At 41.7% G+C, this 11040-nt stretch overlaps 2 protein-coding genes across 2 annotated transcripts; one reads left to right on the top strand and one right to left on the bottom strand.

Annotated features, from left to right (window-relative positions):
* The first annotated feature begins 340 nt into the window (after nt 1-340).
* On the top strand, nt 341-2664 carry LOC137943867 (serine carboxypeptidase-like 34). The gene is made up of 10 exons (XM_068789292.1): nt 341-611; nt 721-828; nt 905-1000; nt 1105-1197; nt 1292-1380; nt 1456-1740; nt 1854-1990; nt 2117-2209; nt 2290-2398; nt 2503-2664. The coding sequence occupies exons 1-10, from the start codon at nt 341-343 to the stop codon at nt 2662-2664; spliced, it is 1443 nt and encodes a 480-aa protein (XP_068645393.1).
* Nucleotides 2665-8545: 5881 nt separating this feature from the next.
* Nucleotides 8546-10892, bottom strand: LOC137944873 (pentatricopeptide repeat-containing protein At5g08305). Its single transcript, XM_068790658.1, has one exon. The coding sequence runs from the start codon at nt 10890-10892 to the stop codon at nt 9276-9278; it is 1617 nt and encodes a 538-aa protein (XP_068646759.1). The 3' UTR covers nt 8546-9275.
* Between the last annotated feature and the right edge of the window lie 148 nt (nt 10893-11040).

The raw sequence follows: 11040 nt of genomic DNA on the forward strand, positions 1-11040 counted from the left end.
TTCGCCAGCATCTAAAGCGAACCATGAAATGTATTTATCGTTCTTTTGGTCGTATTTCTTGTTATTAGACGGGAAATTGGGAGAGCTTCATTTGAATCAAGTTGCTGAATTCGGAGGGGGCTCTTCGCCGTAATCTTTCCTAATCAAATTGCAGGAATTTCGTTCCAATTATATATGCAAATGAGCTCAAAACCTCCGTATCTGGATTTCATTCTTCGAGTTGGCCGCTAATGCGGCTTCAAACGCGGTGAGAGAATCGAAACGTTATGTAATCGGCTATAAAGCTGTTAACGAGAGAAGACTGAGACGCCCACGCTCAATTCGTTGAACGTTAACAGCCATGGCTGGCTCAAGCTTCTGTTTTTTTCTTCTGCTGCTCCTATCTATTTCAGCCTTGGCGTCTGCTCGAACCCAATTTGTGGATCGCAGTGTGCTAGCACAGCAGAAGGCCGACCGCGTGGTGAAGCTCCCCGGTCAGCCGCCAGTGAATTTCCGGCAGTACTCAGGCTATGTTACTGTAAACGAGACCAATGGCAGGGCACTGTTCTATTGGTTCTTCGAGGCTACTGATAAGCCGGAAGAGAAGCCTCTTCTTCTCTGGCTTAATGGAGGTATCGGATTGTTTTAAACTAGATGATCTTCTTTCATGATGAAAAGACCCATTAAGCAAAAAGCATCAACCTGACTGTTTCTTCTTCATGATCTTCTGTTTTGTTCCAGGGCCTGGATGTTCTTCAGTTGGTTATGGCGAAGCAGAGGAGCTCGGTCCATTCTTGATGCAGAAAGGACTGCCTGAGCTCAGACACAATAAATACTCATGGAACAGAGGCGAGTTTGTTTCTCTCTTCCTTCTTCAACTCTTCCTCTTCTTCTGGTTTTCAATTTTTTTATTTTTTTCTTGCAGCGGCCAATCTCTTGTTCTTGGAAACCCCTGTTGGCGTTGGATACTCGTACACAAATACGACCAAGGATTTGAGTGAACTCGGCGATGAAGCCACTGGTAAGAACACGAAATCAGATTTCATGCACGAAAGAATAAAATTAACTAGCTGTCTTCTTTCTCCATTTATTGATATTTATTCTGCCTTTTCTACCATTTTTTAGCCCACGACAGTTACAGATTTATCGTCGGCTGGCTTGAGAGATTTCCTCAGTTCAAATCTCGTGAGTTCTACATTGCCGGTGAAAGCTACGCAGGTCTGAAGATCATCTCTTTAAGCTCTGAACATTGTGAAAAAGGAAATTAAACTTCTACAACCAATCTCAAATTCGTTAATTTCCTTTTTTGCAGGGCATTACGTCCCACGACTTGCGGAGAAGATCTTCGACCTGAACAAGAGAGTTCCGCCGTCCAAAAACATAAACTTCAAGGGGTTCATCGTAAGCTTCCTTATCTTCTTCCTCCTCAGAAAATCTTCGCAAACTTATTAAAATCTAAATCTTTGCTGTGTTCAGATAGGGAATGCGCTTCTGGACGACGACACAGACCAGAATGGAATGATCGATTACGCTTGGGATCACGCCCTCATCTCCGATTCAGTTTACCACGATATCCAAAAGTACTGCGATTTCAGTTCAGCCGAGGATAACTCCACCTGTGATCGTCTGCTGAATGAGTACTACAGTGTTTACGACATTATCGACATGTACAGTTTGTATACACCCAGTTGTCCCAGCTCAGGTTACTCCAGAAGCAGGAAGAAGATCCATGGAATCTCACCCAAAGTTCTCTCCAGACATGTGAGCTTTCATCCATTGTTTAATCTCAATTTACTGAATTCGAATAAATCTTTACTGGGTCGATTTCACATGAGAGCGAAATTAGAAGCTTAGATTGAACAATCCATGAGCAGGCTGGGTGGCACAAGAAGCCAGCAGGTTACGATCCATGCATTTCGTACCAAACAGAGGAGTATTTAAATCGTCCAGATGTTCAAGAGGCTCTTCACGCTAATGTCACCAAAATCAAATATCCCTGGACTCATTGCAGGTAATCAGATTCTCTTTAATCCATTTTTGCTAAAATCAGATCTCTGTAACTCACGTTTTCATCTTCAGTTTTCGTTTCTCAGTAATTCATCAGTATGATTGATAAAATTGGATTTTCGTGCGACAGTGACGCCATCGAAACCTGGAATGACGCCCCAGCGTCCATGCTTCCGGTCTTGAAGAAGCTTATAGACGGGGGTATCAGAGTCTGGGTTTTCAGGTGAAGACTCTTCCTCTTTAGTTCCGCAGACTGGTTTCTCCAGACCTTCGTTTTTACAAATTTTGTTTCTCGATTTTCAGCGGAGACACAGATGGGCGAATCCCAGTTACTGGAACGAGATACACATTAAACAAGCTTGGATTGCCAATCAACCGAGACTGGAATCCCTGGTACACTTACCATGAGCAGGTATAAATGCTGTTCACTTTAATCGATTCATTATACTGTCTTCGTCTTCCTGCTCTACTCTGGTTCCGGAGAATTTAATTGCTTTTGGTGGATTCGTTTACCAGGTTGGTGGCTTTACGATCGAGTACGAGGGACTGACATTCGTTACAGTCAGGGGAGCTGGTCATCAAGTCCCGACGTTTGCTCCCAGGCAAGCTCTGCAGATGATCAAGAGCTTCCTTGACAATACCAAATTGCCGAAGAGTCCATTCGACACATGGACTTAAAGAAATCCATGTAGATTTTTTTGTATGCCTGGATTTGGCTCAATTTAATATAGAAAAATAGGAAAAGGGAATTTTGTTTCAATAAATACACTATAATCTGATTAAATATCGTCTTAGCGAATTTATTTTCCTTCTATTATGTCTTCCATGGCTGCATATCCTTTAGAATGAATTAATTTCGAATCTACCAAATAAGCAAACCCATGAGCCGATTCTTTTTTGCCTGCCTGTTCTTGGAAAGCTCGGTGGGCGTGGGATTCTCTTACACAAATACGACCAAAGATTTCGGTGAACTCGGCGATGAAATCACAGGTAATTAAGAACACGAAACTAGGCTTCATGCATAAAGGGATCAATGCGCAGTCTTCCATCTCCAGTTCTTGATATTTATACTGTCATTTCTGCCATGTTCAGCCGAGGACAGTTACAGATTTCTCGTCAATTGGTTCGAGAGATTCCCACAGTACCAATCCCATGATCTCTACTTTGCTGGCGAAAGCTACGCAAGGCCGGAGACCGTCACTTCAAGCTCCGAACATTTTTTAAAAGAAACGTTCAGCAATCTATCTCGCATAATTTCTTAGTTTGCGTTTCTGCTGGGCGCTACGTTCCACAGCTTGCAGACATCGAAGGATCGATTACGACCACGCCCTCATGTCCGATACAGTTTACTGGGGTATCAAGAAGCACTGTAATTTCAAGCGAGTCCTGTGATTGGCTGTAGAGATCAAAGATACAATTGAAGTCGCCGATCTGACCATCGCTGATGTCGCCTTCTTCCGCCCCGGTGATGTATGAACAGAACGGCGGCGAGTTTCTCAGCTATTTATGCAGAGGCTTATAGACCGGGTCGACTTTGCTAGATATGTATGAACAGTGCTAACTCAATGCTGACTCGGTCCGGTTAGTTGCCTAAACGAGGCCTATAGGTTCAGACCGGGTTAACTCGGCACAAATAGGTATAGGTCAGGTTAAACAGTCTTTACATAAACAAATAGGCATGCAGAAAGTTAATGACCAGGTCAACTCGGCTCAAATAGGATTCAGCGGGTCAACTCAATATTGACTTGGTCTGCTTTGTTGCCGTTACATAGCAAAAACCTGTTACGATTCCGTCACATCGGTTTGTAACGGTCGATAAAACGTTACATAATGTTCTGTAATGACTGATATTATTTTTGTAACGGTCGACACTTTCTTCATAAATATCGGGTATCGTATCGTGTCGTGTATCATATCATATCGGCCCCTTCGCTTTTTCATCATTTTCCTTCGTTTGGCCCCAAACTCTCGACGACTCCTCAATACCGCCGTTCTCCTTCTCATTAACGTCCTCCTCAGCACCGTCATTCTCCTCCGTTCTCCTTTTCATTAACGTCCTCCTCAGCACCGTCATTCTCCTCCGCAATAACATTACCGTTTGTGTAAACGGCGAGACCTAAAGTCTCTTCAACATCTGATCTCAAGAACGTTCCATGATCGATCCCGTTCTCCTCCTCAGTGCCGCCGTTCTCCTCTTCAGTAACATTACCGTTTGCGTAAAAGGCGGGACCTAAAGTCTCATCAACATCTAATATAAAAAACGTTTCATACTGATCGACACCAAACAATGCGATTAAAACTTCCATGGGTTGTTTTTTTTCTCTCTTGTCTATCAGTTCTCCACTGCTATTTATAGATTCTTCCTCTACTTCAGATTTAAAATTCGGACACAGTGTTTCAACGGAAGTTTGTTGCACTCGTGTCGGGTGGTTTTGTGTCCGGGGTGGTAGTTTGGTTTATAGAATTTATATTTTGAGTTCCATATTTCTCACTGTTTGGTTCTTTTGACAGGGATGCGATGCCTCCGTGTTGACAGCCTTGTGCGGGAGGAACAAAGCGGAGAGAGACGTAGAGATGTCTTTGAGATGGCTTTGATGTGCCCCAGGCCTTGTGGCTTGCGCTGACAATTTTTTTTGTAGCATTGGCTAGGTGCTTAATATTTGGTATCAGAGTCATACAACTGTTGCAATTTCGAATGTCAGAGGTAGGGGTGGCTTCGAACCAATTTAATTATTTGTTCATGCACTGCCAATTTAATTCCCAACTACTACCCATTATTATGATGTTATTATAAATTATTGTAGTGTACTGTATTGTGACGTTTTTTACTTATAGATTAATTCAGGTTAACAATTATATTTTCTCATCTTTATAAATTTTCCTGATCAGCAGTCAGTTAGATTGGTTAATTCCATACTTCCTCCGATGGTTAATTACATGAGTGAAAATATCAGGTGGAAGGAAGACAAAAGTAGAGACAACATAAAGTGACACCACCTCCCTATTCGTGCTAAATACTTTTTTCTTTACATGCCAGAAAGTTAACATTCAGAAAATGTAGGATCAAAAAGAAAATAGAAAGGTCATAACCACAACTAATTGATATTAAGGTATCCTCTAACTAGTAATACAAATTGTCCACCATTTTGTACAACTGGTAGTATCTTTTATCGATCTCTAACAATTCAAAAAACCTGTGTTATGGACCTAGGGTTAAGTACTTGGCTTTCCGCTACCTACCAGGCCGGTCTTTTGGGTAGTATTGGCTAGGTGTTTGACATTTGGTATCAAAGCTATACCGCGATTGAAAGTTCGAATCCCAGAGGGGGTAACTTAGAGACCTATGTTGCGCAAAAAAAGGGTCTGGGTCCATAGAGTAGACCACCATAAATTTTGGCTCATAATGGTGAAAGTATTGTTATGATCTTGGGGTTAAGTATTTGGCTTTTCGCTACCTACAAAGCCGGTCTTTTGGGTAGTATTGGCTAGGTATTTAACATTTAGTATCAGAGTCATACCGTTGTTGCGAGTTCGAATCCCAGAGGTAGGGTGGCTTCGAAACAATTTAGTTGTTTGTTAATGCGCTACCAATTTAATTCCGAATTACTGCCCATTATTATGATGTTATTATAAATTATTATAGTATAGTCACATTTTTTTATCTGTAGATTAATTCAGGTTAACAATTATTTTTTTCTCATCTTTATAAATTTTCCTGATATGCATTCAGTTACACTGGTTAATTTCATACTTCCTCCAATGGCATTGAAAATATCAGGTGGAAGGAAGACAAAAGTCGGGACAACCACCTCCATATCCGTACTGAATACTCTTTTCTTTACATGCCAGAAAGTTAATATTCAGAAAATGTAGGATAAAAAAGAAATAGAAAGGTTATAACCACAACTAGTTGATATCAAGGTATCCTCTAACTAGTAGTACAAATCGTCCACCATTTTGTGCAGTTGGTAGCATCTTTTATCGATCTCTAGCAATTCAAAAAACCTATGTTATGGACCTGGGGTTAAGTACTTGGTTTTTCGCTACCTACTAGGCCGGTCATTTGGTATCAGAGTTATACCGCAATTGTATGTTCGAATCCCAAAGGGGACGACTTAGAGACCTGTGTAGCGCAAAAAAGTGGTCCGGGTTGCAAAAGTGGGCCATTGTGACGTCAGCTCATAACGGTGGAAGTATTATTATGATCTTGGGGTTAAGTATTTGGCTTTCCACTACCTACCAAGCCAATCTTTTGGGTAGTATTGGTTAGGTGCTTAATATTTAGTATCAGAGTCATACCGCTGTTGCGAGTTCAAATCCCGAAGAAGGCGACCTAGAGACCTGTGTAGCGCAAAAAGGCGGTTTGGGTCGCTAGAGTGGGCCGTCGTGGACGTCGGCTTATAACGGTGGGAATATTGCTATAGACCTGGGGTTAAGTACTTGACTTTTTGCTAGTTACCCGGCCGGACTTTTGGGTAGTATTGACTAGGTACTTAACAACCTACAACGGAGGAAAAACATAAATAAATAAAAAAATCACATTCACCATTACAAAACTCTGCCTCGCTTTAGCCAAATTACTGGTATATATAGCAATGCAAACAATAAGTCAAAGAAGAGTAATAACTAAAATTTGACTAAAGAAAACCACAACAGAAGAACAAGCCACCTGTGAATCATGTAAATTGGAGATATCTATTTATATTTCTCCATTTTCGTAAACCGGTTTAGCACCGTTGTTCTCCTCCACAGTGACATTAGAGTTTGCGTAAACGAGAGGACCTGAAGTACCGTCATGATCTGATATAAAAAACGTTCCATACTAATCGATTTCGTTATCCTCCTCAATAACATCCTCCTCAGCACCGTCGTTATCCTTCTCAAAAAAGTCCTCCTCAGTACCGCCATTCTCTTCCTCAATAACATTACTGTTTGCGTAAAAGCGGGACCTAAAATCTCCTCATGATCTGATATCAAGAACGTTCCAAACTGATCGATCCTGTTCTCCTCCTCAATAATGTCCTCCTCAGCACCACCGTCCTCCTTCTCAGTAACGTCCTCCTTAGCACCGTCGTTCTCCTCCTCAATAACATTACCGTTTGCATAAACGACAACACCTAAAGTCTCCTCAACATCTGATCTCAAGAACGTTCCATGATCGATCCCGTTCTCCTCCTCACTAATGTCCTCTTCAATAACATTACCGTTTGCATAAAAGGCGGGACCTAAAGTCTCCTCAACATTTGTTATAAGAAATGTTACATACTAATCGATCCCAAACTATGCGATTAAAACTTCCATGGGATATTTTTTTTTTTCTCTCATCTTTCAGCGCTTTGCTGCTAATTTCTTCCTCTGCTTCAGATTTAAAATTCAGACACAGTGTTTCAGTGGAAGTTTGTTGCGCTCGTGTCGGGTGGTTTTGTGTCCGGGGTGGTGGTTTGGTTTATAGAATTTATATTTTGAGTACCATATTTCTCATTGTTTGGTTCTTTTGATAGGGATGCAACGCCTTCGAGTTGATAGCCTCGTGTAGGTGGAACAAAGCGGAGTGAGACACAAAGATGTCTTTGAGATGGCTTCGACGTGCCCAGGCCTCGTGGCTTGCGCTGACATTTTTTTGGGTAGTATTGGCTAGGTGCTTAACATATGGTATCAAACCCATACCGCTGTTGCGAGTTCGAATCCCGGAGGTAGGGGTGGCTTCGAACCAATTTAATTGTTTGTTCATGCGCTGCCAATTTAATTCCCAACTATTGTCCATTATTATGATTTTATTATAAATTATTACAGTATATTGTATTGTGACATTTTTCACCTGTAGATTAATTCAGGTTAACAATTATATTTTTCTCATCTTTATAAATTTTCCTAATCTGCATTCAGTTAAGCTGGTTAATTACATCAGGTGGAAAGAAGACAAAAGTCGGGACAATATAAAGTGACAACACCTCCCTATCCGTGTTGAATTCTCTTTTCTTTACATGCTAAAAAGTTGACATTCAGAAAATGTAGGATCAAAAAGAACATGGAAAAGTCATAACCACAATTAGTTGATATCAAGGTATCATCTAACCAGTAGTGCAAATAGTCCACCATTTTGTGCAGCTAGTAGCATCTTTTATTGATCTCTAGCAATTCAAAAAACCTGTGTTATGGACTTGGGGTTAAGTACTTGACTTTCCACTACCTACCAGGCCGGTCTTTTGGGTAGTATTGACTAAGTATTTAACATTTAGTATCAGAGCTATACCGCGGTTATAAATTCGAATCCCAGAGGGGGTGACCTAGAGACCTGTGTAACGCAAAAAAGTGGTCTGGGTCGCTAGAGTGGGCCACCGAGGCTTTCCGCTACCAAATTTCACTGTAATTGGTCATCTCTTCTCAGTATTTGATGGTACAGGCAGGAAGGAGATGGGCTACACGAGATTATTCCGATGTTTTCTCAATTGAACTTCAAGGTTGAAAACCGTTGCAGTGAAATTTGAAAAACGATACGACGAAGTTTTTGTCGTTGTATTTAGTTATCCTTCTGAGTGGTTGATGATAAGGGCACGAAAATATCAAAGATCCGAGTAGTTGACAATCCCGGTTACAAGAATGGTCCTATCCAAACTGGCGGGAAGAACATAGGAAAGAAGCTGGGCAAGCTTCTTTTCTGTAAGATTCAGATCAATGGCATCAAAATTTGCCGTATTTAGAAAAACTTTGGAATGCTGTATGAGTCTTCTACCTTGTTGAACTCACTGGAGAGCATCTTGGTGGTTCCAGAGGGATATCTTACTGATCATGTCCAATTTATTGCAGATGGATGGAGCTCTTGCTTCAGTTGGAGAAACAATAAAGAATTTTGCAGCGCTCTACCTTGTTGATATTAATGAGGTACCTGACTTCAACACCATGTACAAGCTGAACGACCCCTCAAAAGTCATCTTCTTCTTCTGCAACGAGCCATATTATGATCGACGAGTTCATTCTATGAAAGGTTGAGGTGTGGTGATTGCTCCTAAAGATTTTTCCATAAAATACTGTATTGATTCTGTCTGGGGTTTCAACACAGTAATGTTTCTTCATCGTGGAAGAACTGAGTTCATTGTGAACATTAATCATCTCCTACTGAAGAAAAGGTTAAATGCTTGAACTCCTTAATTTCCAGATTCTGATTGTGTTCAGTAAGTTGGTTTAAAATGTTGCTTGCACCTTAATTGCTACCCATTTCAGTGTCTCCATGTGAGGGTTTTCTCAGCTCATGAAGATAATCAACTTTTGTAAAGCTAGAGGACTGCATATCATCCACCTTCCCATGCATCAAAGTAATCAAGTTTTTGTCTGTCATTGCTATCCTCCAGTTTCATTTGCATGGATATATCCTTTAACACGGCATATACCTGTACTGACAGGAGATGTTTTTTATCGTGAGCTATGAATCTGTGCAAGACCCCATCAACCTCCACAATGCTACATCCTGCAGCCTTCTTGACTCTCCTCTTCTCCATATTTTCTCTCATTCTTCTAGCTTCGTCCCACCTATTGGCAACAGCATAAACATTGGATAAGCCAATATATCGACCGTCATGGTCAGGCTCTAGTCTAATCAGTCTTTGGCCGATACGTTCACCAAGCTCCACTTCTCCATGGTTATTGCATCCAGTAAGTAGAGCTCCTAACATGGAGGCAGTTGGCTCTACTGGCATTGTGTCCATAAACTCAAGCGCCTCATGTAACCGACCTGCTCGACTGAGAACATCAACCATGCAGGCATAGTGTTCAGTCCTTGGAGCCATTCCATGTTCATCAAGAGACTTGAAGAAGTGCCAAGCATCCTGTACTAAACCACCATGAGCGCAAGCACTTAACAGACCCAGGTAAGTTATCTCATCTGGTACAATGCCACGACATTGCATTTCACCAAACAAATCAAGTGAATCTCTGCATAACCCATGTGCTGCAAAACCAGAAATCATCGCATTCCATGTCAATACATCTGTTTGATCAAGTGAGGCACCACGAAACACTCTTGCAGCTTCCTTTATGGATCCACACTTTGAATACATGTCAATCAAGGAGGTTTTCAAGGCCAGACGCAACTGCAAGCCATTGAGGACAACATACTGGTGCATCTTCCTCCCTTGCTCCAGAGCACCAAGGTGAGAACAAGCACACAAAACACTCACCATTGTCACATCATTTGCTTTGGGACCTTCAATTTGCATCATTTCAAATATAGCCAGGGCTTCCCTGTAGTTGCCATCCTTGACATAACCATCAATCAAAGCACTCCACGATACAACATCTCGTTCAGGCATTAAGTCGAACAGCTCCCTTGCAGACGCCATATCACCACACTTTGCATAACCATCCACAATAGAATTCCAAGAAACCACACCTGGTAGAAGAATTTCATCGAACAGTTTCCGAGCGGACACTACATCTCCACAGGCTGAATACATGTGAACCAAAGAATTCTGCACAAACTTATCAGATTCAATGCCACTCCTGGATATGTGACAATGAACAGACGCACCCAGGCGATGCGCAGACAAGCGGGCACAGGACTTCACCAGGAAGGGGTAGGTCAGATGGTCTGGCGAGACCCCAGAGTGCAACAATTGGGCATATAGGGAGATTGCACGATTTGGGTTCTTGCTCTTTGAGTAACCCCTGATGATGATATTCCAATTTAAGATGCTTGGGCTAGGCATCTGAAAAAAGAGTTTAGAAGAGTAGTTGATGTCACCGGAATCAGATATGGCGGAAAAGAAGAGGATTTTGGAGACAAGAGGAGCGTCCTTGGACAGGCCTGAAGTGATGATTTGGGCATGTATTCGCTTCAATTCTCTCATGGCTCCACATTGCTCTATTAGGGACATCAAAGGATGATATCGGTAGGAGATTCTGTTCACCATTTATCGATGGCGGGAACTCTTTCAAAACTCAGCAAAACTTGGACATTTTGAATCAAATTAAAGAAATGGGTACGAAACTGTAACTAATAACGAACCACCGGCACTGAATACGACTGTCTTTTCAACCCCTTTCTTCTGTGTGTCAGTC

The sequence above is a fragment of the Aristolochia californica genome, unplaced genomic scaffold (assembly GCF_029961685.1).
Source record: "Aristolochia californica isolate CCGP_79_NKW_82.1479 unplaced genomic scaffold, dmAriCali1.0.hap1 SCAF_11, whole genome shotgun sequence".
NCBI lineage: Eukaryota > Viridiplantae > Streptophyta > Magnoliopsida > Piperales > Aristolochiaceae > Aristolochia > Aristolochia californica.